The following is a 27,265-nucleotide window of genomic DNA, read 5'->3' as shown; positions in this document are numbered from 1 at the left end:
CGTGTGTGTGTGTGTGTGTGTGTGTGTGTGTGTGTGTGTGTGTGTGTGTGTGTGTGTGTGTGTGTGTGTGTGTGTGTGTGTGTGTGTGTGTGTGTGTGTGTGCAGGGCTGGACTGGGGTTAAAATTCAGCCCCCGGACAAATCTGTCCGATCCGGCCCACGAGTTTCTCATTAATGTTTTGTTAGGTTATAGGGCCTTAAACTGGATTAAAGAAATAAATAGGACAGAAACAAATAATGATCGATAGCAATGAATTCCACATTCCCTTTTTGTCACACAAAAAGAAACTCAAAAGTAATGATTTTGAGACGGAAAGCAGAAAGTGTCATGCTATTCTGTCAGTTCCTCACTCTTGTGTTGTTCTAAACCTGTATGACTGCGTGGAACCAATTGATCAAACCCATTGATTTCTGTTGTATTCTACTGTACAGAAATTAGTTGAATTTCTTGAGATTTGGAATGACGTGATGGGGAGTAAATGATGACCATTTTTGAAGCATCCCTTTAAGAACTTTAACGTTTGTAAATAGACAGCATCTAATTTATGTAAGGCGCTTTTTATCTTTAATCAGGCTCAAAATTAATTAACATTTTACTTCAATTTGAATTAAGTATAACTAAACATTTAAAAAGAAAACAAAAGCTATTAAAGTTATTGTGTTAAATTCTACCCTACTGAAATGAGTTTAGCTGTAGCTATAAGATGGGGGTCACAACAAATAAAATCATGGTCCTCATTACCATCTGTTTTCTTAAAATAAATGATATCAAACTATGAAAAGAAAAATACAAACTATCAAAACAGGGCATGAAAAAGAGACACCCTACTAGGGAGTAATAGACATAGTCATGACTGTGTTGATGTGTGTGTGTGTGTGTGTGTGTGTGGAGGTGTTTGAATATGTTTACTGTAGGTCTTGACATTCAAGCTGACATTTGGGGAAGTTTTATTTTCAGTGACATTTCTTGAAAGATGTGGTGAGGGTATATATTGTGAATCTGTGCGTAAGGATTCTGAACATTTACACCACTTGTGAAACACATACCAACCCAAAGCCATCCATATTTTTCTGCTATAATGCGTAAACTTTAACATCTAACACTCCGGAATAGTTAGAAAAAGGAATAGCTCACACTGTGCTGAAAATGCATCCCCCACAGGCCATCCGAGATCAGTTTTGGAGAAATTTAGCATTAGAATGAGTACAAACAGCTGATAAAAAACATCACAACAATCCAGTCCATCAATTAAAACTGCATGTTTGTTCATGGATTGCTTGCGGATGCTTGCAATGCTTTTATCAGTTGGTTGGTCACTCGTTCTGATGGCACCCATTCACACTATCACTGGTAAAATACGTTCAGTGGTCTAATCTTCTGACAGCATTGTTGCACAAGAACAGTTTTGTAAGACTCATAGGGAAGCATTAGTTTTTGCTGATGCGAAAAAATGTCAGATGACAGACAGTTTCTCAACTTCCTCATGTGACCGGCTAACTCGACCAATCGGAGCCCAAAATCTGTGTGAATTCTTACCTTGGGTTTCACATTTAAATCCCTTCATGTCTCTGAAGCCGTACTTCAGCATGGCCGAGCACTGGACAGCGGTCCTCCTCACACTTCTGTCTGTGACCCGAGCAGGCGTCTGTGAGACCCTGCCTGGCTCCTGCAGGATCGTGTGTGACCCCTCCTCAGGTCTTTCTAAAGACCAAGGCAATGGCTTTGTCATCCCCCTCACCTCATCTGCGGCAGGACCTCCCGGGCCACGTGGTCCTCCGGGTAAAGCAGGGCCCGCGGGGCCAGCCGGACCCTCGGGTATAGGCTCGTCGAGTACGGGAGGTGTGGCGTTCAGCGCTGCGCTGCAGGACGCCATCGCCAAGAACGATGTGATAAAGTTTAACGACGTGATTACTAATCTGGGAGGAGGTTATGACTCCTCCACCGGGACCTTCACCTGTAAAACAGCGGGAGTGTACTACTTCATCTTTAGCATTGTCAAGACCGGCCAGAACCTACGAGTGGACTTGTTTCTTAATGACCAAACGGTGAGTTTCCCTCAACATGAGCATGATAAAAGTCTAAAGCTGCTCTATATTTCATGTACAAAATACCAATTTGTAATTGAAGAATTACTTAGAATTACTAAGAATACTTTTAATTCTATATTTTCGACAGCAATTACTCCAGTCTTCTTCAGTGTGACAAGAAATCAATATTGTGCTTTTTTTCTACATCCTTTTGATAAAATGTTTATTTTCTATGTATTGTACTGTACATCAATTCGACCAAAATGCCTTTTTAGAATGTTTAACATATGTAATGCATATAAAAGTTAAACATTTATTTGTTTACAAAAACTTATGCAAATCTATTTCTATTCCTATTAAAAACTAAAGCCGGGAAGAGTATAACTGGAATTAATCCAATGATTTCTGACCAGAAATAAGAGAGAGAGAGAGAGAGAGAGAACACAAAAAAAAATTATTTACACAAAACCAGTCATAAGTAGCACGCGTGTATTTGTAGCAATAGACAACAACACCATTTATTAATGATAATTTTATTTTATGAATGCATTTGGATAATTTAAAGGCTATTTTTTTATTCTTATTTAATCGCACTCTCAGATTCCAGATTTTCAAATAATTGCATCTCTAATAGACAAATATTTTCCCATATTCTAACAAACCATACATCAACGGAAAGCTTGTTTAATCAGCATTCAGATGTATACATTTATAAATTCCTGATTTGTTGCTTCAATAAAACATTGAGGAATTTTGAGCATAATGAGTGTGATAAATCTGCTGCTGTGTGTTGCAGGCTGTGGCGAGTGCGGTGGCAGTGGACGTTCTTCACACAGACACCGCAAGCAACAGCGTAGTGCTGCAGCTGAAAGCTGGGGACCGGCTGTACGTCCGGCTGAACAGCAGCGAACTAAGCAAGAGGGACTCACAGAGCCGCTTCAGTATCTTCTCTGGTTACCTGCTGTATGAGATCTGAGACCAACAGACAAACATGATGTCTTTCAGCTTTAACCTCTTTCTGGTAGTTTGAAGAGGCCTCTTTGAGTTCAGACTGCGCGTTTCCTTGAATAAAGTATGAATTCTCTGGCAATTTGCCTGACTGAGACTTTTCATTGAATGTTGAATTAATTCCTCCGTTTTCAAAGGCAGAGACCTTGGCGAGATACTTCACGGGGCACTGGCACAGATATTACACTTGGACTTCAGGGACACCGAGAATGACACAACAGACATATACACTCAGCAACAGCAGCTCAGACACAGCTCTTTAACAGATTCACCGTAAGAGAGTAGTGGGACCAAATCCAAGCCCGGATTTTTGATTTCACTTAACCTACAGCAGACAGGAAGTAATACACTTAATACTTTTACATTCCTCCAGCCGCTGAATGAAGATTAGTTGTTTTCTAGTCGTACGTTATATGAACCGCGCGTGGGTCAGTATGGCTAAAAAGTGCCTTTGAGACAACAATAACCAAAAAAGCAGACAATTTTCGAGCAAACCACTAAATATGTCCACTCTGTCGTGGGACAAATTCATAGAGTATCATCAAACGACCCTCCAACAAAACATTTCTGAATTTTCAGAATTGCAGTGATTGAGTGATTATGACGGGGAAGCCAAAGGCACTTTTTAGTATTATTGACCCACTGTGCATATTCGAGAAATGATCGCAAAATCAAATTTAAGATGTTTCTGCACAGCTTTTTATGAGGCCCCTGGGCTCTGAGGGTGTTTTTGGGCACTGGAGAGGGTTAACCGGGACTTGCTCAAAACAGGTCATTTGCTTCAGATGTCGGATGCCGGACTTGGGAATGACGTCACACCCAAGTGGACCATGTTCCAGTCCATTGTTCATTGTTAGCAACACCAGTTTATTAAAACACATAAAAAGCAGTAGACGCTATGCTACAAACTGTGTGTTGTAGAACGGATTAAAAACAGCCCAAAATAACAACAAGGTGATGATAAGATACATTTGTATTTTAACTGTAGTTTATACGGACTACATCGACAAGAGTGATGTAGAAGTTTTACCGGAGATGTACCGGAGAGAAAACAGATTTCACCAAATATATTATAACTTGTTCGAATAAAAATATTTGCACTTCATATTTAAGTAAATGTTTAAAGCAAATTGCTTTGTCAGACTGGGGAGCATTTTACCCCACTCACATAAAAAATTGGATTTGTGCCAAGGGGGCGCTTTATCCCACCTAGGGGGCAAAACAGCCCTCGGCACAAATTTAAATTTTGCTAAAAATCTACAGTAATAACATGCAATTTATTTTTACCTTATCTGTTCAACAACTGCCAAACTATTCATTTTTCCAAACCCCTCAAGTGATTGGTCGATTTAATTTAAAGCAATATTTGTGAGCTTGCAACGCCCCAAAAGCGGCACCTAGTGGCAAAGATATGAATACGCATTTTCATTCAGACCATGGCTAAAAGATATACTAATATTTCATGTTGACGGGAGCATGAAATGGCTTGGGACTCGTTTCAATGAGAGTCAACCTTTGCTTTTGAGAGACAATAACTTTATATACAGTGAACTTTCAGATCTAAAGTGTTACACTCCGCATTAAAGATCATTTTCAAAAATCTATAGGGGCACTTCAGAATTTCATACTTCACACATTTATTTTTGAAAGCCATTATAGTCTCTGTGCATTTATGCCACCTTGATTCAGCATTAAAAAGGCTCTGCACTGCACTTAACCCCACGTTATCATCTTTTTAACGTGCTTTTAACCGCAGGTAGATGAACGCTCACACTTCAGGGCTTTTTCACTTTGTACTTAACCCTGGGTTATCGTTCTAAAACCTGCTTTTAAATCTGAGAAAAGGTATATTTTACACATATAAATGTGCCTCTGCAGCATAAAGACAGTACAAGACAATTACAAAAAAAGGGTGTGTAATCAATTTTTATTAAAATATATACAAACATCATCCCTTTGTTTAAAATCAGAACTGCCCTTTAAATGTCTGATATGCTGGTAATATTTACCACAAATACAAAAAAAAATGTGCTGTCAAAAAAAACAAAAACTAATATCAAAGAAATAAAAAAATTACTTAACTAGTTGTTTTCCCAAATTTACCTGCTCTTTCACCTTTCACCTCTATCTTCATTTAAAGCATAAAGTGACTTACATACAAAATATTTGGTTTCTTTTCAGTAAAATTAAAAATCCCTATAGCAACTATACTGTCAATGTTGTAAGAAAAAAACACAAACTTCAGTAATACATCATGGCCTGAGGATGAGTTCAGTGTCTAGAGTTGATGTTGGGTGTCAGTGCTTTCGGAGCTGAAGGGCGCTCTAAATTCCACACGTTGCCCAAAAAATGTTTCTGAGCACACTTCATCATGGTCTTGTAAATATAGACTCAGTTAATACTTCACATGGCTGAGAATCGCAATCGATCGGGGGAGAAAATAATGTCTCTTATATTATATTGAAACTGTCCTTCCTCGGCTCTGTGAGGAGGAGGCTTACGAAGCAGAGCAAAACAATTACAGAAAAGCTTATTTTCGTCATTCACACACTTACAAGCTCAACTCACACAAGAAAAACACAGGCACTTGATTAATCCAGCAGAAAGGCATGTGCTGCAAAAATAGCTCAGCATTTTTGACTTGTTTTTCAGTAAAAAAAAAAAAATAACTACATATCCTCAAAACCTAGTCCTAGACTAAACGTAAATCTGAGCTGTTTTAGCTGAAAGAAACTTGCACTGACTGATCTTAAAACATCTCAGTGCCTTTGTTTTGTCTTAAGATGCACACCAGTGATATTTATAAAAATTACAAATTACATAATTTTGCTTCTTAATAAATTCATCCAGTTTTAAGGACGTATTTTTACTGGAAAATGAGGCAAAAATACCGATTAGGGACATGTTTTTTGGGGGGTTTTTTGCAGTGTGCTTTGAAGATCCCCTGGAAAACAGCATACAGTACTCTCTCATCTCAGTCACGTCTCGATTCAGTTTCCGGTTCGATTTGTGGTGTAGCAGACGTCAGCCAGTGGTCTGAATTTGGGGCCGAGAGTGTTCAAAAAGTCCAGTGATTCCTGTTCACCCACGATGCTGCAGCATCCCACAGAGCCCGCAGGAGACCCCATCCCCTCATGCCCGTAAGTCTTCAGCAGGTCGTCCGCGTACCGCCCCTCCTCCTCGTCTCCGAAGTAAGTCAGTTTCTGTCACAAAATAAGGGTCGCAAGTTAGGTCACATAAAGATAACTTCAGTGGAACATGAAAGAAAAACTGAGAGAATGTGAAATCTGAGTTTATGTATAAATGCAGCTCACTCTGTCCAGGTAGCGCCCGTTGGTTTTCCATGTGTCCAGAGCGCTTGTATTGGAGAATTTCTGTATCGCGGCGTTGCCGTACATGTTGTTATCATAGCGCCCGGATGAGTAGTACTTCTCTGTCCCAAATTCTTGAGTGGTGCTGTTGTACACTCCTCCTCCCTGGAAAAACGACTGCCCGTAGCGCCCCGAAGATGAAGTCACATTCTTACTCTCCATGAGGCCGCTCTGTAGTGACCCGTCCACCACCTCTCCCCCGGGAATTATCATCAACGTTCCATCTTTCTAAAAAGAGAAGGACAACTCAGTTTCTCTGGTTAATTTAACCGTTTTTGGGGGGTTTTTTTGTAGGAGGAGGTTTTTCTTACCACTTCTTCCCCAGGAGCTTCAGTGTTGGACTTCAGCAGCATTCCGCCTGTTCCTGTGTCATCACTGATGTAAAGCTTGTCTCTCTTAGTACTGCATATGAAGATGAGCAACAGACCTGATACGACAAGAAAAACAGAAGGCTAATTTATCGGTGTTTCATCTGTGAATCATTTATGGGTACAAAATGAAAAATCTGATACAATTATATATATATATATATATATATATATATATATATATATATATATATATATATATATATATATATATATATATATATATATATATGCATTCCTCAACATATTAAACGAACAGGAAAATCATTTCAAGAATAGTCATGAATGTCATATTGCACTCCAAAATATAATTTAAAGATAATGAAGAGTCACATCTTTAGATTTATTAAAGATAAAAGTTAAATAAAACATTTTAAAAATTGAAATTAAAAAAGCAAATAAAGTGACTAAAACTTAAAAACTGAAGAATTAAATATAGCAAATTAAGCATAAATAAGTTAAAATTAATATATGCTATATTATTAAGTAATATACATTAATAATATAATAGGTAATTAACGTGTAATTCATAAATTCATTAAATATTAATAAATACCATCATTTTATATACAATAGTAAAACAATAATTGTGACATTAATTTAGGACTATTATAAATATTTTACCTTTACTCTTATTACTTTCTTACTGCATTGTGGAATATGACATTTACATTACATTTACAATTTCTATTGTTTTCAATAATGATTCTTATTACTGTAATACATTATATATTACATACATAAATTATTTAAATATATATATATATATATATATATATATATATATATATATATATATATATATATATATATATATATATATATATATATATATATATATATATATATATATATATTTAAATAATTTAAACCAACCAGCTTTGAGAGGTTTTGGCAAAAAAAGACTGAATGCTTAAAAAAATCATGTTAATTATTAGGCTGGTATATAATTTGTAAAATAAAAAATAAGTGTTAAAAATAAGCATTTCCAGTAGTCAAGCGCATCAAAAAAGTTGTCCTGAGACGCATTTTGGTATTAGGTTTTTGATCATTTTTTTTTTTTTATATTTCAAGGACCATATTAATTCAAGAATGCAATAAATTGATATTAAAAGTCATTAACATTGTGACAAAAATAATTTTTCAAATAAATGTTCAAGCTTAAAAATGTGAGCCTGAAGGAGTAATGATGCTAGAAATTCAGCTTGGCCATTAAAACATAAAAGTAACATTTAAAAAAAACATTAAAATCTAAAACAATATAAAATGTATCCTTGGTGAGGATAATACTTCTTTAAAAACATTCAAAATAATTGTAACTTTTTTGATGGTATCATGTCATACCATATATATGTAACTGAAATAAAATTTACTTTTCGATGACATTCTAATTCATTGGGATGCACCTGTAGCATGCATATGTAAATAAATATTTGTAATATATGGTGGTCACAGCCAGAAAGAGCACTCACTTAAAAGTAGCAGCAGCAGGCCAGAGAGAACTAAGGCAAGGATTCCTAAACTGCCCAAAGAGGAAGAGGCGCTCCGAGCCCCACATACTCCCAACCCATTGTCTTCTCTCTCACAGGTGCACACGCGCACAGTCACAGTCTGCTCTTCCCCGAATCCCTGCAGATCCTTCACCAAGAGAGGAACGCTGTAGAGACCGTTGGGCATGGCCACGGCTTGTTCCAGCACCACAGAGGAATCTGTATCAGAGGAAGAGAGACACGTCTGTGATCATACCTCAACACTTTCAGTTTATCAGCCTTCCTTTGTTATTGATATACTGAGCAAAAAATGTAAACATCAATTCCCTCTATCCTTACCTGTAGTATCCTTTAGTTTCCAGTTCCCATCATGATTTGCTCCAAGTTCGAAAATGAAGGGAGTAGAGTAAGGTGGCTTGTCCATGTCCACGGCTTCAACCAGAACAGAGCTCAGCGTATCGCTCTTGCTGCACATGATCAGGTCTTTGCTCGTAATAATGGGCATGTTATCATTCACGTCTTCGATCTGGATTATAACCATTCCCTTTCCAGTCTTCTTACCTGAGGAAAGAGACATTTTAGTGAGCTTTATGTGACTTTAGAAACTACCAGAATACAACGCACAATGCACAAATTTTATGGCTGACAAAAGGGACAACAATTAATATAATCGTGGCAAAATCTTTCTTACAATTAAGACTTTCTTACAGCTCAGCTGTGACCTTTTATTTCATAAGTGTGAATATGTATCTCATAATTATGACTAAATATCTCAATTGCAGCTTTATATCTCACATACTGCAACCCTTTTTGACAACTTTACCACAGTTGTGGCGTTCTTACAGTTAATGCTTTTCATAATTGTCTATTAATCTCATTATTGCAGCTTTTTCATAACTGCAACTTCATATCTTATAATTGTGACTATCATTTACAACTGAAACTTCACCTAGAAGTCCTAAAAATCCTTTGCTATGTGTACTACACTAAACTGAGTATTGTTATAGCACTTGCATAGCATTGCTCTTTTGATTTTGGATCGCGTTGGATATATTAAATTTTAATTTTATCTCACATTTTTTAGTACTTATCTCATAACTGCAACTTTCTAACTCACAATTGTGATGTCTCATCATTGCTCATTGCTCATCATTGTTCATCTTTTTACCTCCTAATTTAAACTCTCATAATGGCAACTTTACAGTCCATCATAATTGTGACTGCATCACAATATCTCAAGATTGTTACTATTCATCTCATAACTGCAACTTTCTAACTCACAATTGTGAACGTATATCTCACAATTTTAAATACATCTAAACATTTACGCATTTATGCATAAAAGTTAAAGAGAGACAAATGTACTCTGTTCTTCCTGGAATGCCAATAAACAACATTTAGTGTTTAGAACATGTAGTGTCAGGTAGGACATGTTGATCAACATCAAAAAAACGTGTTACATCATACTACAAAATCCTGAAATCTTCGCAGAGGCCTGAAGGTTTTTCTACCCAACCACACCCAACCACATGGTCTTTCATTAATAGCCAGAGAAAACACTCACACACACACACACACACACACACACACACCCATAGAACAATAGAATAAGTGTGTGCTCAGAAACACACCAATTTTTCAGTATGTCCACAGGTTAATAAAGTTTAGTGAAGTATAATTTAATCTAATTATTATGTCAAGAAGTCCAGACTCACTCTGATCCACTGCTCTGATGGTTATGTTGTACATGTCCTTGTGGACCAAAGGTGATTCTCGGTCTATAGTATTAGCCGTTTTCAGTTCTCCAGTGTTCTCCACCACAGTGATCCAGTTGCCTGGGTCAGTCAACTTATAGTACCTTACATGTAAAAAAAAAAATAATTTTAGAAAGTGGTTTCAAAATACAGTATAAAGATTTATCATGTACAATTATCACACTTTGCCATAATACACTCTAATGTCATATGCATAGACACTAGATATATATAAAAACAAATCTAGGGAGATTACAGGAACCACTATTTTAATCACTCTTAAATCCCAGTATAATTTAAATGGTGTTCTTATTAAATTCTTTGGAAGCATTTACATAAGACGTGTTCTCGCTTGCCTTAAAAAACAGCAAGTCGGAGCATAACAGAACGAAAGACCAAAGACATCCTGAATGTGTGAGGTGGTGCTTTAAAGAGAATTATTTAGATTTATCATGAAAGAACTTTATTCCTACTTTATTCCATCACTGTTCTTATTTTCTGGGTCCAGAGCTTTATAGGTTCCAATGACGGTTCCATTGGCAACATTCTCCTTGACTTTGAGATAAAGAATGGCAGGGTTGAACTCTGGTCCTTCGTCTTCATTTCCCACACTGATCTCGAGCGGCACAGAGAGCCATTTATTGTCAGGCCCAACCAGTGGAACCTCATTACGGGCAGTTATTTCCAGATTCACCAATGGAGTTTTTTCAAAATCCAATCCCTGAAAGTAGAATAGAAGGGGAATGAGAACACTGAGAATTCACTCAAGTGCGTCTACATAAAACTTGCTTATTTAACCCAAAAGCACCTATACTGTGAAGAGCTGTCAAAAGCTCTGCCTTGAATTCTCCTTGAAGAGGAGAACCTGTGTTTGCCTGCCTGATGGATGTGCTTTATATAACAGGGAGTGGTTAAACCACACATGCATATCGAACAGACAAGCGTTTTCACACACAGCTCTAAAATAGTGAGCTAACCCTGCAATGCCGCTATAAATAAAACCAACACAACCCTGTCAGAGAGTGAAGAGAGCTCTCAAGATAATGACTGTGACCCTATCGCTATCTCTACAAGAACGTACTAGCAAATTCAGCAAAATTTCAACGGATTCATCAAGGACATCAGCGGTCTGTTTCTTGCCAAAAAGGTTATTTGCAGATGCTTCCGCAAATAACTTCATGTACAGGCTATTATTTTAATGCCTTTAAAACCAGTCACCTTTATCACATACAGAAGCCCCTCATTGGTTTTGGGGTCCGTCTCCATCCTGAAGTTCCCACTCTCGTTTCCTTTGGTGACTTCAAACACGGCCCTCCAGTTAGGGGTGTTCACCAGGTCCTTATCTTCCACTGGGATCCTAGTAACTAGCACATTGTCTTGGTTCTCCTTAACATTGGCCTTGTACTGTTTCCAAAAAAAAATATATAGAAATAAATAATAAGGTATATTTTCAGATACCACAATTTACAACATAAGACATTTAGTTATACAGTAGATGTTAATGTCCTAAGATGAGAGCTATACAATTCTGTTCATCTCCTGAATGGTTTAGTAGTTTATTTGTTTTGTTTTATTGCTGTATAGCCAATAAAAGGCCCCTACCAGCTTCTCTTTAAATGTAGGAGGGTTATCATTAACGTCCGTGAGGGTAATCACAACTGTTCCTCTGCTGAAGAGCCCAGTAGAGGCACCATCCATATCTCTGATCTCTACTTCGACATAGACTTTGTCCTGAGCCTAAGAGAAAAAAAAACAAAAAAAACATTTGTAGTATTGGCAGACTGCATCATCTGAATACACGATAAAGAAAGTCATTGTAGAAAAAGCACCAAACCAGATAAATACCTCTCTGTCTAAGGTATTGGTTTTAGCAGTTATTACACCAGAAGAAGAATCGATGTGGAACATGTCAGTAGCATTGAGCAATGTAAACTTGATCTTGGTGTGGAGTGTGTTTGGCTGATCTTTATCTGTGGCATTTACTTTTCCTACTACGGTACCTGAAAAACAACAATACAATTTCCCTTTCAGTACATTCAGATTCAGTTTAGCATCATTTACTGCATTCCTCAACATATTAAACGTACAGGAAAATCATTTCAAGAATAGTCATGAATGTCATATTGCACTCCAAAATATAATTTAAAGATAATGAAGAGTCACATCTTTAGATTTATTAAAGATAAAAGTTAAATGAAACATTTTAAAAATTGAAATTAAAAAAAAAAAGCAAATAAAGTGACTAAAACTTAAAAACTGAAGAATTAAATATAGCAAATTAAGCATAAATAAGTTAAAATTAATATATGCTATATTATTAAGTAATATACATTAATAATATAATAGGTAATTAACGTGTAATTCATAAATTCATTAAATATTAATAAATACCATCATTTTATATACAATAGTAAAACAATAATTGTGACATTAATTTAGGACTATTATAAATATTTTCAATTCAATGTTTTCAATAATGATTCTTATTACTGTAATACATTATATATTACATACTGTAATATATATATATATATATATATATATATATATATATATATATATATATATATATATATATATATATATATATATATATATTACATACTGTTATATATATATATATATATATATATATATATATATATATATATATATATATATATATATATATATATATATATAGAGAGAGAGAGAGAGAGAGAGAGAGAGAGCGAGAGCGATTATATTATTATTATGGGAATAATAATGTTTTTAATGGTCCTAAAAACATCTTCCATCAAATCTAAAATACAACTTCTTATTGATATTGATTTTGACGGGATATGTGGCCTGAACTTGATATTTGAAAATGCATCTTTTCTCAATCAATCATTTTTATTTATACAGCGCTTTTAACAACACAGGTTGTATCACTTTTCTCCTATCTTTTCATACCTGCCCTGCACCGTTCTTCAACAGTGAAGAATCGGCTTCCTATGAATTCAGGGGCATTGTCATTCTTATCCTCCACGTTCACAGTGATGGGCAGATTTTCATCTCTTTCTCTGCCATTCATGTCAAACACACGTGCAATAAACTACAAGAAGAGAAGCAGACAAATTTAGTTGTACTGCGCTATAAGACCGTAAGCTCCATGCACACGTTTCTGTATAAAGCCTAAGATATTCAGACTCACGTTGAATTGTGGGTACTGCTCACGGTCTACAGCTCTGGTCACACTCAACATGCCGGTGTTCTTGTTCAGAATGAATAGGCCCACAGGATCTGCAGTAACACCCTGACCACTAATTTCATAATACACTGTGTAATTTACTGAAGAATCAGATGCAATCTGAGAAAAAAAAAGATGATCGTAACAATGTCAGTGAGCATTTGAAAACAGGAAGTGTAACAAAAGGTTAAACTGAGAGCACGGAATGGAGGAGGAAACGGGAAGGGAGTAATGGAATGAGTAATGTAGATATATAGCTTCGGTCTCACCATCTCCAAATCTTTTGGGAACGGAGGCTTGTCGTTCTCAATTAAAGAAAAAGGCAGCGGTCTCCATCTTCTTTTGGTGCGCTTGCGAGTCGCACTGCTAGACTTCTGAGATGCCTGAAGCCAGAACATATAGAGAAACATTTGCCACGCTGCGGATCCAGATGATACGGTTTATAGTTAAGAATTACAAGCCTGTAGTTTTACCTCATCTTTACATGACAGGATTATGTCCACCCTCCAATCCATTCCATTCTCATCCTGCACCAGCACAGAGAACCGCTTTGTTGTAATCTCCAAACCGTGAACTGCGATAATGGCTCCATCTGTATTTACAGCGAAGTCAGGGTCACTGGAAGTAAAGGCCACGGGTTTGGCAGCACAGCCTTTAAGACTCACTGTGGGAAAAAAAAAAAAAAACACAACGGCAGGTAATTATTTCACAGGTAAGCCGTGTATCTTTCCAAAATCAAAGCATTTTAAATCTACCAGCTGTTTTTGACACGGTCATATCAAGCTTCAAGCATTTTCAATTTTCAAAATGAAACTTTATACTATAAATTTTGTATCAAAAACTTAATAAAAATAATGAAGCAATAAAAATACACACACAAAAAAAGAAAATTAGGAATATGGCTGAGATAAGATACAATTGCTAAAACTTAAAAATTAAAGCTAAATGGAAACAAACAAAAACTAATACATGCTGAAAGCACATAAAAATTAATAACTATAAAACTACATACTATAAAAACAGAAGCTTACATAGAACATATTAGTGATAGTAAAATAGAGATTTATAAAATCATAAAAAAAGTCTACTGAAGTAATATAATTATTGTAACCAATGCAATTCCTTCATTGTTCACCGATAATCTTCCCATTCAGACACCATTGACTTTTCTTTTTCATTTGACTTCTATGACGCTTTTATGCTGCTTTTGTGTCTATTTGAAGGTTCTTTGAAGCAAAAAAAAAAAAAAAAAAAGGCACACCGGTTTGGAACGACATGAGGTAAAGATGACAAAATGTAACATTTTTCGAAGAGCACATTTTTGCACATATGCAGCTTAATTAGACAGATAAAATAAAGGAAAAGCATAATCTGCGTAAAAGGTCATTTCAAGTGACGCGGGATGAAAAGACTTAGTGAAACCACACATCTTACATTTTTCTTTGCTTTCAGAGATGACATAACCGGCGGGCAGCCTCGTAGGAACCTGAACGAGCACAGGCCTCAACTCACAAGACGCGGCGCTCTGAAACAGCACCTTAGAGAGGAATTCAAAGTGAGTGAAAGGGAGAATCAAACGGGTATTGCATTACCCTGTGTGACTGAGCAAAGCTGAGTAATGCATTTTGAAACACCTGAATGACCTCAGATCCTAATGAATCAGGTGAGGATTGCGATTTTGTCATAACCAGACTCATGTCAGTTGCGCGAACTACGATGCATATTTAAAACATTTAAAACAGGATGCTCTGTATTGTTGTAATGCGGGACGCTGTACAGGGGGTCCTAAGATCAATCAGCGTCGTATTTTCTTGTTTTACACAGAAATCCTCCTCACACTGACTCTTGATGGTTACATTAGGTGCTAAAAGCCTACAGCTACGAAAAAAGAACGCGCCGCAGTGCTATTGTTTGTGCGACAAACAAACAGCAATGAACCGAAACAATGAAATCGCATAACTCAATAATGACATGGGAAACTGTATAGGTGATAAACGTACAAGAACATAGCTAAACAAAAGCACCATCAAGGAAACATTAACCATAAGCCAAAACACATAGCTGATTTCAAGTACATACAGTTATGCGGTATTCTGTCTCATTATATGGTGTAATGCTGTAGGTTTATCTTATCTACAAACAAGGCTTATCTGTCCAGTAGAACCTGTAGCGTTAAAGACTTAAAAGTATGTGAAAATATTTTTTTTTTTTCTTTAGTTGAACGCTTAAGGGTTTATTTTGTCCTCGACAAACGGAACAATGGAACCAATAAACATAAGTCAATAAAACATGCATCACATTGTACGAACCTGGATAATATCAGGAGATCGCAAAGTTTAAAGCTTGCACTCAGGTTTTAACGAATGCATCACTAAAAAATATACAAATAACTGACCCACCAAGTGAACATTAGAGGCACCTTTCTCTTTAGTGAACGTTAGTGATCAGCGAATGAATGAATGAATGAATGAAGCCATCTGCAACAGCACTATGGTTTCTTAAACAAATCTATTTACATTATTTATAACTGATTTACTTGGTCAGCAGCTTAGTTCCTCCCCGGATGATACAAGGGAAACAGCAACACAACTGTGTAATGGGGGAATCAGACTATTTAAATGCATGTAAACAAACTAATTAGTGAAAACTTCATTATTCCGAAATGTTCATTTTCATGGCGTTTCATGCCTTTGAAATCCACAACACACAATTAACCAAAATCCAACCTAAATAATTTCCAAATAGAAATCTGGGAAAATGCCATTTAGAATAACATGAATATGCTAACAAGCAGAAGAACGTACTGTTTTATTCATTAAATTCAGGTTTATTTGTTTTTCAGTAAAAAATGTGCTCAAAATACTGGCTAGTTTTGCTATACTCACTTAGCCTAAAATTCACTGACCTCCATGACCCTCTAACAATTAAAAACGCACTTTTTTATCATTACATATCCGAAGAGCGTTTAGAACTTTTAAGGTAGGGAAAGACGTAACATAATATCGATAAATAAAGTATCTTCGCAATACAGGCTTGCTCGCATTTTGTACATTTCAGAACAACTAGCAATCTGACGGAAACTATGGTTACCAAGGTAAATAGGAAAGGATACGGCAAGGATATTCAGGCAGGCCTACGATACATGTATATGTCCTGAAATGAAATGACAAAACACCCCCAAAAAAACAATTGACAACCGTGACTTCAACTTGAACTTACCGAAGCGAGCAGGCAGAGAGCGAGCCGCGGGCGTCCGTACATCCTGCTGTGTGTGTGAGTGAGTGTGTGTGTGTGTGTGTGCTGGATTTCTCTGGACTCTGCGTGGATCTGACAGACGTGCTCGGATAAAGTCCTCTGGGCGCGGTGCGGCTCTCAAGCCATTGAAGTCTTTAACGTGGGTGTGGCCAAAGCCTCAGCCTCTCACTTTTTATATCAATGAGACGGAACGTTTAGTCGCGAGTACACTAAACGCGTTAAACTATGCTTAGTCCCTGACTTCCTTAGCTTGGGAAGCTCTGGACGGCTTAGACTCCACCCCAAACTGCCCCCTGAAACTCCCTCTGACTGTGTGTGTGTGTGTGTGTGTGTGTGTGTGTGTGTGTGTGTGTGTGTGTGTGTGTGTGTGTGAGAGAGAGAGAGTGAGGGAGGTTATTCTTTAACAGAACAGACTTTTACCTGTTAGACCATCTGACTTTTCAGACATGATTAATGCGTGACACAATTAATCTTCATCTCTGTGGGTGGAGTGCAGGAGGTGCTGGTGATTATATAGACAGTCATCACATTTACATTTAGCAAAAATAAAGTTTTCTTTATATATATTTATATATCCCAGCTTGAAACCACTCACGCGTGCACGCCTTGTTCACGTGGGATGATTTATTCGTGTTGAATTACCTGGTCATGCACGAGTGCTCTGCATTGCACCGCTTGGTAACTGTGGTGCATTAGGCCTTAAAAGTGAAAAACACCTGACCTTCTGACCCGAAGCCTCACAGAATGCAGTTGTGAATGTGAAACATTTATAAGAGCAACATATGGGAAGTATTCAAATTGTTACACTAATTGAAATCATGACCACATTTAATTGCGTGGGGTTTCTGTTTTTTAACATCAGCCTCCAAACTGATTTTTTTGTAGTGCACACTATGATAAATAATAAATCCTTCCTCAAGAACGTCAGCTAACTGTAATGAAAAGCAATATTATTATGCAAAATGTGTGCAACCTTGTTATCGTACAGTATAACTCGCCCCATCGCTAAAAGATAGCCAAATCACACAACTTAGTATTTATTTAATTATATAAAAGGTGCCGTATGTAAGTTTTTGATTTACAAATTCCATAATATGTTTGCCGATATTTAAGAAGCATGCTAAGTAGACGTACTTGTTTATATGAAAAACAATGCTACGCTCCATTGAAATTAATCCGGGCATTATAATTGTTGGCTTGCGTATTATACACAGTTTTCGCGAACATATGATATGCATCTACCCCGCAGCCCTAATCCTTCCCATCGCATAGCAAGAACACACAAAATCAACTATACCAAGTCTTTTTGTTTTTATTTGGTGTATAATTCATATGCACATTCGTGAGATTTTACGTATTGTTTACAAGGTGGCTGATTTATACGAATTCATACATACTTGTAGAATTCGTTTAAACCCCAGTGACAGGTAGGTTTTGGGGCAGGGTTAGGTGTTGGTACGACATACGAATTCGCAAAAATGTAAAAAAGATTAATAAATAAAATGCGCCACTTGGCGTAAAATATGCACGAACTGTCCTGAGATCGGCTTTGTTTAAATCCTTTCTGGCTTTCTAAACTAGTCAGGTTTATTTTGCAGAAAAAAACTGATGAGAGAGACACAGATTAGCGGCAAACAATGGACAAAGGCGGGTATCGTTTTTCTGGAGGTCATTTGTCAGGTTTTGAGACCCTTCTGTGAAGGGTTAACGTGGAAGCCGAGAAGCCGACAGCCCCGGAGATGAGCGTGTTGCAATATGACGGTGTTTGTGTGCAGGGGAGGTGGAGGATGGGGTTGGGTTGGGCGGAAAGGAATTTGGCAGAGTCCCGTCAGTAAGTGTTGAGTCTGAACTATTGTGTACAGCTCGCTCAACTCTTCTGCATTTTACTAAAGCACGGATAGATGCCTGTTGTGGAAGTGACTGCATGGTCAAGAGAGAAGGGCATATAGAAACAGCTGACATCTTGCTAAGTTAGGTGACTAGTTCATGCAAGTGCACTTTATTAGCACTAGTTAGTGGATAATTGGCCTATAGGGGTCAATTAGGTCTGAATCACTAAAAACAGCACATTCATTAATTAATTTAAAAGAACAGCTCATTGTCATTAAATAGGTGGGACTCTCTAAAATTTAACCAAATTGGCAGCTGATAAATGGTAGGAATAATTCACCCAAAATGAAATTTCTGTCATCATTCATTTAGTTCCAAACCCGTACGATTTTCTTTGCTCTGCTGAACAGAAAGGACGATATTTAGAAAAAAAGTTTGCAACCAGGCTGTTTTGTCTTCCTTAATCATTTTTTCAAGTCAACAGGTGAAGTGTTTTAATTAATTGCACACTAAAGCCTGACTGCTAGAAAGTATACAAAGAGTAAAACACAGAAAAAGAGCAGCATGAAACACGTCGAGCCTTTTGACAGAAATTGAAGAAATTATTAAATTAATAATTATAGTGAATGCTCTCGGAGTCCCTTTATGTTCTGTCGCCATAGCAATGATTGAAACAGCAAAGGTAGATGGGTTCAGCTTGAATAGCTGTGTTTGTTGCCACGCATGTCCCCGAGGAGCACCCAGTCCCCAGGTGAACAGCATGTACACTTTCCAGCCTCCACCCCCTGACCATATTTTACCCTTTTCATTAATATTTTTCCTTCACTCGTGCTAGAAACTACACAGGTATTTCTCAGCAGAGAGATGTGCACTCTCAGAGAAAAGGTACAAAAGCTGTCACTTGGGTGGCACTTTTCAGAAGGCGCGCATTTGTACCTAAAGGTACATATTAGTGCTGAAAGCGTGCTTATTAGTATCTAAAATGCACTACCTCAGTTAAAAAAAAATATTATTTTCACTTTATATAGCAGAACAATTTTCAACAGCGTATATATTTTAATTCCTTATTTCAACTTTATTTATTATTCTTTTTTTTTTCTTTGTGAATGTAATCGTGAATAATCCTTTGGTGCGGTGACTGTGTCATGGTAAGAAATAAAAATCCCGATCTTCTCGATGCGGTGATGCACATTGAGTGCTGGGTGATGCTGAAGCCCTGAAGCTTGTCTTGAGTCTGGGTGTGAGCTCCTGCTACACCGCCCCACACCTGACTGACAGATGAAAATCACATCAAGCTCGCTCATTATGACTGGATCATGAGAAAATCAGTGTGTGAAACAAGGTGGGGCAAAATCACAATCCGAGAATTGGCGTGATATCAATGTATGAGTTGTAATTTGAATTCTCTCAGCATACTGAATGAAGCGCAAGAAACGTACTAAAGTTACGGAATTATCTGTTGTACTCCAGAATATTCTGAACTTTAATATTTATTAAATATTTGTATCCTTGAGCTAGTTAAATACAGTCTCCGGTCTTTAACACTGTTTTCAGATGACAGTGTAAATTAAATAGAAAAATATGGGAACAAATTGCCCTTCTACGGTCAAAAAAAAAATATCTATATATAAATACTAATAGATTATTAAGTTTATTTATTATTTAAATAGTGTCACGGTGTGGTTTGAAGGAGCGCTAGACGAGAATATAACATAAATAGTCTTTTAATCTTCTACACGCAAGATAAACAATATCGTTGCAAGCAAGCAAGCAAGCAAGCAAGCAAGCAAGCAAGCAAGCAAGCAAGCAAGCAGGTAGGACAAAAATCACACGTATTAAAGAAGACGTTCAGACAAACTGAACTGAAACAAACTGGACTTAAGTACACAAAGTAAATTACTAAATTAACAAGACACAGCTGACAATTAACAACACAATAAGACAATTAACTCAAATTAGGTCACACTGAACACATGGCACACAAAAACAAAAGAGTCCAAAGATGTGATAAATGTAGACTTAAAGCAGGTATATGACTTTTCAGTCTACTTCATTAAATAAAATTATATATATATAATTTAAATAACTGATTATATATATATATATATATATATATATATTTTAAATAACTGATTATATATATATATATATATATATATATATATATATATATATATATATATATATATATATAATCAGTTATTAAAAAAAAAAAAAAATATATATATATATATATATATATATATTTTAAATAACTGATTATATATATATATATAATCAGTTATTTAAAAATATATATATATATATATATATATATATATATATATATATATATATATATATATATATTAAATAACTGATTATATATATATATATATATATATATATATATATATATAATCAGTTATTTAAAAATATATATATATATATATATATATATATATATATATATATAAAAAATCAGTTATTTAAAATATATATATATATATATATATATATATATATATATATATATATATATATCCTTATCTTTTCATTCCATCTACATCCTCCAGTAATGATTTTATTTTGCCATACAGCACTAAAAATGTCTACCACATTGTTTTCACATGACTTAATAAAATTAAATATTGCCATAAATAAATTGTGTCTGTATATATATATATATATATATATATATATATATATATATATATATATATATATATATATAATTTATTATATGAACGTTTCTGGATGCCCCGTATATATTTACATGTTTATGTGTTATATTCAGATGGACAAAAATGAAAAATCAGTAACAAATAAATGTATTATGAAAAATATTGATGTATTATAAAAATCTACACTTTACAGATTCCTTGCATTTTTATTCTACTTTGTTCAATTTAAATCAGATTCATAGTTTGCTGCCTCAATTCAGATTTAGGAACTCAAATCATTATTCCATTCTGAATGGTGCACAGTCCCGGTATAAAAGAAAACGACGAAAGAGAGAGTGAAGGCGAGAGCGAGAGAAAGAGATACCAGTCACTAAACCAAGTGTGAGATGGGATGTGATAACTATTGACAGTGACGGTACGGCTGCTATTGATACACGCTGACAGCAAGCGTCCCAGATGCATCCCAACCTCAAGCATAAAGCACTTTCCCTCTCAAACTGATTCATTTTCAGACAGCTCATAAAAACATACTTCAGTACTGCGTGGCACGGCTTTGTTTAAGATAATGCATTCTGTATGCATGAGCACCGGTGCATGCATGTAATTCAACACGAGAGTTCACTCTGCGCTCTGTTTGTTCGCTTTCAGAGCGCAGGTATGCAACCCTCTCTCTCTTGTTTCCTTTCCCTCATTTTGCCATCTCTCAATAAACACCGGAACGAACCTAATGTCGACAATCGAGTTCGTGTGGAACATTGTAACAGCGTGTGCAAAAATGTATTGCAACAACATATTTTCTGACCCGAACGTGACATTTTTAGTGCATTTAAAATATAGTTTGGGGCACTGGAAGTTGCCATGAAAGCATTATTTGTACTCTGGGTGTGTCGTACTTTTACAGATGTGTGACAGATAGGTACGTGTGATGACAGTCAGACAGTGAGTCAGTGGTTTCACCCCAGTCGGCCTCTCATGGCATTCAGTCAGTGTCACAACAAGCTTTCTGACACTATCTCTGTGCGTCAATACGCTCCAAAGCATTTTTTTGGATGAACTGTCGGTAAAAAAAAAAAAAAAAATCATTATGTATTCTAAAACTTATTACTATGTATTTCATTAAAGTGATATGATGTAAAGAGACTAATATATTTGAACCAAAATCTGCTTTGTACTCTACCTTTCAAAGTGTTAGGGTAGGAAATGATACATTTTTCTTTTTGTAAGCAAATTATTTCCGATTAGTGCTGTCAAATTATTTATCGTGATTTTTTTTTGTTCAAATAATATATGTTTGTGCACTGTGTATATTTATTATGTATATATAAATACACACACATTGATGTGTATATTTAAGTAAAATGTTTATACTTGAATATATTTAAAAAATATGTACATGTATATAAATATATAAATATATACATGGAAATACATGGAAATATTTTCTAATTATATGCTGTTTGTGTGTGTATTTATATATAAAAAATAAATATACACAGAACACACACATATATTATTTAAATCGTTAGCACTAATTAAAATTAAAGCGGTTTATTACATTTTGATTCTGCTTTGATCTGTAGTCCAGTTTGCTGCCTCAATTCAAATATAGGAACTCAAATCATTGTTCAATTTATTTTCATTCATTAAAATTCATTAAAAAATCGGCAAAGACACTTTAATTGGATTGAAGTCGCAGTAAAGATTGTAAAGGTTATATGACGATTTTCAGATTCCTCCAAAAGTAATTATAATTATAATTAAGTGTTTTCAACATTGGTAATAGCAAGAAATGATCAAATAAATGCATCCTTAATAAGCATAAGAGACATCTTTCAAAAACATACAAAAAAAAATGTTACCAATCCCAAATTTTGAAGTTTAATGTAGTATAATGCAGTAAACATGAACTAAACACTAGTTGTTATTGTTATTACTGTAATTAATGTATCCCAAATAAGCTGGGCTAATGTGCTGTACTATTCCCCCCAAGCCTAACAAAAATATATAAATGAAGATTTGCTGGTTGTAGCCTTTAGTGAATAGAAATAGCAAAAGGATGGCTGAAGTTTTAGGTCTGCATGGCCGAGTGCTGGGAAACACTGTTCATTTGAGACTCTGGACACGCCTCCTGTTTCTCCGGCCTTATCGCCGCGCTCAGGTTTCACTCCCAGCCGTTGTCATGGAGCTGTTTTCTTTTGACTTCACTCTTAAAGCGACACAGAGAGAAAGAGAATGAAGGTGAAAGAAAGAGTGCCCGCACAGAAAGAGAGGAAAGCGCGCAGGAGAGAAAGGGAAACGGAGATTGTGGAGATCGAAAAACTGTAACATTATTTAGCATTAGTTTAGAAATGCTGCTATGAGACTAACTATGAGAAAACAGGGAAGTGGAAGTGACAGAGCGAGACGGAGAGAAAGACACTAATTGTGGGGTGAAAAGACAGAAAGGAAAAAAAAGAGAGTCGCAGGAATGTGAGTGAAATGCAAGGGTGTGTCAGAGGCCAAGTGATCATCATAAACTCCCAGCCTGCTTATTTCATTTTAGTTTTCACTCAAACTATAACGGATGCATGTAAATCTATGAAAAGAAAGAGGAAGTAGATCTCTACTTTATAGATGAACATGATCTTCTTTTGCATTTGTAGTGCAGTGCATATACAAACAGCAGGTAGCACTTTTAAAATGTAGTGTAAAGTTTCACTTTTTGAAATAACAATAAACAAAAATGTATGTGTTTCATGATATTCAACTTTTTTGTATGGATTATTAAGACTGTAAACTGTTATCCTTATGCTTTGTGTGCTCCTTACTATGACAAAGGTGCGGCCAATTTATGGTTCAAACAACAATTATGAACGAAAAGACAACAGTTTAGATTTTTTTTTCACTTTTGCGCAGTCCTGTGAAAGTATGCCTGAACTAATCCTTACATACTAAAGAAGAACACTGAATATAATGCTTCACCCTCTCTTCCAACTAAATGAACTGGTAGAGATTTCATGGAAATGGAAATCCACAACCTAACCTAACATAAACTATTCTAACCCTGCCCTTACAAGAGTATACGTAATACTTTTTCTCACTACTCACACCCCCCCCAGTGTTTCCTTTAAACGCCATACTGTACTAAACTGTACTATAACAACAATACTAACCAGGGTTATTATAGTTAAATCAAATAAAATTATTTAATTTAAGCTAATCATTGTTTGTGTATATATATATATATATATATATATATATATATATATATATATATATATATATATATATATTATATATATATATATATATATATATATATATATATATATATATATATATAATTTTATTTTTTTTTTTTTTACAAATGTTAATACAAAATATTATAATATTATTATAAAATATTATGAATAAAAATTATTTTAAAACATTAGAAAAAATTATACAAAAATATAAATTATAATTATATAAATATAATTAAGATTAATTACAATCATTTCAGTGATAATAACAACAACTTGTATCTTAGTGATACATAAAAAAGCATTGCTGACTGAAACTAACCTTTGCACTTCTTTGAGAGCTGTGCTGTATTACTGTAACCTAAAACATTTTGGCCAACATACGTAAGTGGGGCGTGATAGATGTGCGCCTCCACAACTGCAAATTAAAAATGAGCATGAGATATACCATTTGAGCAACGCACAGTGTGTTTGATGAGTGGGCCTGCATCCTATAGGCTCGGCGGTTTGCCATGTGAGAGTGGAGAACAGGCGTTGCCCGAACTCTTCCACGAACACACCCTGCCTAAGCCAGCCAGACACTCCCAACCACCCTCACTGATTTCACCGTGACTCATACGATCATTGTGCACAGGTGACAAGCGCGTGCATGCAGCGTCTACAGATACAGACCTGCGACTGTTTACCGTCCAAACTCAAGGGAGTTTCCTGCACGACTGGTTTTATGTACTCATTCTCCATCTAAGAACACCACCGGACAAAATTAGCACACGCACAACAAAAATATACAGTTATTTGTAAAAGAAGGTAAAAGCTGGGTATAAGGGTTACGGCTTTTTAAGAGAACATATGTTTCAAACCTCACTAAATTTAGTGTAAAACAGTACCAGTATATGGTTAAGATGTAAAATTTTATTCATGGTGTTCCCTGCTGTTTCCATGTAACTTTTGAGTGAAATTTTGTGTTTTTATTATTTAACAATAATAACAATAATATAACAATGCGGTAAGAAAAATTCAAACAATTTGAGCTTTTTAAAAAAGAAGTTTGAGCATCTTGCGTAATTTTGCTTCTCAAGTAAATTTATCTTGTTTGAAGAAAACAAAACATTAATTTTATTACTCTGTCATTTTTTTTTTTATTATATTTAAAATATTTAGTACATTTCACGATAAAATACCCTTTCAGTCTTAAATTTAATTCATGGCGTTCCTTGCCGTTCCTAATTAATTGTGACATTTACCGTGACATTTTATGCTTATATACATCATTTTACGCTTTTTCAGTGTACAAAATACAATATCTAAATCAAAATCGAGAGCATTTCTACGTTTTTGCATGAACGTTTCTAGAGAATGTTCGCCCTCCAGTTAAACGGGGTGGAATCCCTCTTTCTTTTCTCCTCTCTTTCAGCGTCTTTGTTCTCATCTGAGAAACAGATTTATGGCGTCTCGGACAGCTTGGGCTTCATCTGAATGGAGTTCGCATTCAGGATCTTCTCTAAATGTGTGCAAATGGCTATCGAGAGCCTCTCTAAAGGGCCTCCGAAACACCCTTTGAATTTTCTTAGCCCTCGTACTCTAGACCCCAAGGCCTTTTTAACGCCTCTAAAAGCATATTAACGCTGAAGTACCGCGCTTAACGCGATGATTTGGATTTACATTACTTGTATTTTCAAATTGAGGCAAGTCAGCAAAGCCAACAATTAAGTAAGAGGAGCTGAGCGGGAGTGAGTAAGTGAAAGAGACAGGAGGAAAGAACAAACAGCTAAAGCCGTCTCGCCCCAATCTCTTTTTTTTCTCTTGTTCTTTTCTTACACCTCCTTTAAAGCAAGCATGTATTCCAAGGCTTCGCCTTTCATTAAAACGCTCTTTCCTTTTCCACTGAAGCTGCGTCACAGAGCACATTGGAATATGTACGTCTTATCGCGGCCAAATAAGTGTGCGCGTGAAAGTCACATGCAAAAACTACCGATCAAAATAATTTAGCATACATTCACATGTGCATTACTAATATAAGACAATAGAAAGCTATCTGCTGATTAGCTGTTTGGTCGGGCAAACCCTCGGGCACGTTTCGGTTAAGCTGTTTTAAGTATGACCAACTTTTAATGAAGCACATGTTAAGGTGTGTGAGCTTCTTGGGAATCAGTTTATGCTGAGCGTTATTGTTATTTATATTGATTCTAGAGAAGAGCACCTCGAAGAGCATTGCTTCTGATCTTCTAACGAAGTCCATCTTTAAGCCAGCACAAGTTTTTTTTTTGTGATTTCAAAATGAATGGCATTATTTCGGGGTTAAACAAGCTTTAAAATGGATGGTGTCGAAACATTCACACGCAGCATCACACAGTTATTGAGCAATAGATGTGTGCATATTTATAAAAGCATACCTTTGTGTAACGGGCATATTGTATGCGCGAATTATGTGACTTTAATAGAGATATTATGTGTTTTAAAAGGTATTTTTGCATGCCAACGGAAAAAAACCCATCTTTACCCATCTTTATTCATTTTTACCCAAATTCTTGATTGGCAAACGTGCGTGCGCACTGTGTTTATAATTTTTTTTTACATTAGTTTGTATATGCATGTATAAAACCTAAATAAATGTACAAACACACAATACACATACACGTTTGCTTATCAAAAACATTATGCAGAAACCCATAAACTGAAAACTTTTCAGAACAAGTACATTTTTCCTCTTCTCTCGCTGTACTTCATATTTTGTTTATGCTTCATTATATCAGTACGAGAAGCAGCCAAAGCGCTAAAACTTACATTTAGAGAAATGTCAGCATTCAGATTCACCTCCTGCTGAAAACATCATTGTGAAATGATCAAATACATAACAGTAACCATTTCACCCGGTGCCTTTTAAAGCATAGCTACAACCCGAAGTTACACAATATATTAAAATGTATTAATTTAGTGCAAGCAATGCAGTATAACACTCGGAGGCAATCTTTATCAGGCAAAAATATTTAAAAAATTACAAATATCTCATTTAAATATATAATTATATTCCATAACGATTGCCTGTAACATATACAATAACACATGT

At 35.6% G+C, this 27,265-nt stretch overlaps 2 protein-coding genes across 2 annotated transcripts; one reads left to right on the top strand and one right to left on the bottom strand.

Annotated features, from left to right (window-relative positions):
• The first annotated feature begins 1,549 nt into the window (after nucleotides 1–1,549).
• si:dkey-5n18.1 (uncharacterized protein LOC570444 homolog) lies at nucleotides 1,550–3,117 on the top strand. Its single transcript, XM_043218587.1, has 2 exons — nucleotides 1,550–2,045; nucleotides 2,824–3,117. The coding sequence occupies exons 1-2, from the start codon at nucleotides 1,563–1,565 to the stop codon at nucleotides 3,001–3,003; spliced, it is 663 nt and encodes a 220-aa protein (XP_043074522.1). The 5' UTR covers nucleotides 1,550–1,562; the 3' UTR covers nucleotides 3,004–3,117.
• A 2,621-nt stretch (nucleotides 3,118–5,738) lies between these two features.
• On the bottom strand, nucleotides 5,739–16,752 carry dsc2l (desmocollin 2 like). Its single transcript, XM_043220046.1, has 16 exons — nucleotides 16,449–16,752; nucleotides 14,664–14,766; nucleotides 13,703–13,893; nucleotides 13,499–13,612; nucleotides 13,194–13,349; nucleotides 12,953–13,094; nucleotides 11,864–12,018; nucleotides 11,621–11,755; nucleotides 11,237–11,422; nucleotides 10,492–10,739; nucleotides 9,980–10,122; nucleotides 8,604–8,825; nucleotides 8,247–8,483; nucleotides 6,718–6,833; nucleotides 6,350–6,634; nucleotides 5,739–6,238 (listed from the first exon to the last, which is right to left on the bottom strand). The coding sequence occupies exons 1-16, from the start codon at nucleotides 16,488–16,490 to the stop codon at nucleotides 6,026–6,028; spliced, it is 2,688 nt and encodes an 895-aa protein (XP_043075981.1). The 5' UTR covers nucleotides 16,491–16,752; the 3' UTR covers nucleotides 5,739–6,025.
• Nucleotides 16,753–27,265: the final 10,513 nt, after the last annotated feature.

Source organism: Puntigrus tetrazona, chromosome 20 (assembly GCF_018831695.1).
Source record: "Puntigrus tetrazona isolate hp1 chromosome 20, ASM1883169v1, whole genome shotgun sequence".
NCBI classification, from domain to species: domain Eukaryota; kingdom Metazoa; phylum Chordata; class Actinopteri; order Cypriniformes; family Cyprinidae; genus Puntigrus; species Puntigrus tetrazona.
The sequence above is the reverse complement of the archived record's forward strand: the minus strand, read 5'-3'. Positions and strand labels throughout refer to the sequence as shown.

Coding starts and splice junctions, on each gene's coding strand:
- si:dkey-5n18.1 (XM_043218587.1), top strand. CDS start 1,563: ATGTCTCTGAAGCCGTACTTCAGCATGGCCGAGCACTGGACAGCGGTC. Junction 2,046..2,823: donor TGTTTCTTAATGACCAAACG/GTGAGTTTCCCT, acceptor TGTGTGTTGCAG/GCTGTGGCGAGTGCGGTGGC.
- dsc2l (XM_043220046.1), bottom strand. CDS start 16,490: ATGTACGGACGCCCGCGGCTCGCTCTCTGCCTGCTCGCTTCG. Junction 13,350..13,498: donor TCCCAAAAGATTTGGAGATG/GTGAGACCGAAG, acceptor TTTTTTTCTCAG/ATTGCATCTGATTCTTCAGT. Junction 13,095..13,193: donor AGCAGTACCCACAATTCAAC/GTGAGTCTGAAT, acceptor CTCTTCTTGTAG/TTTATTGCACGTGTGTTTGA.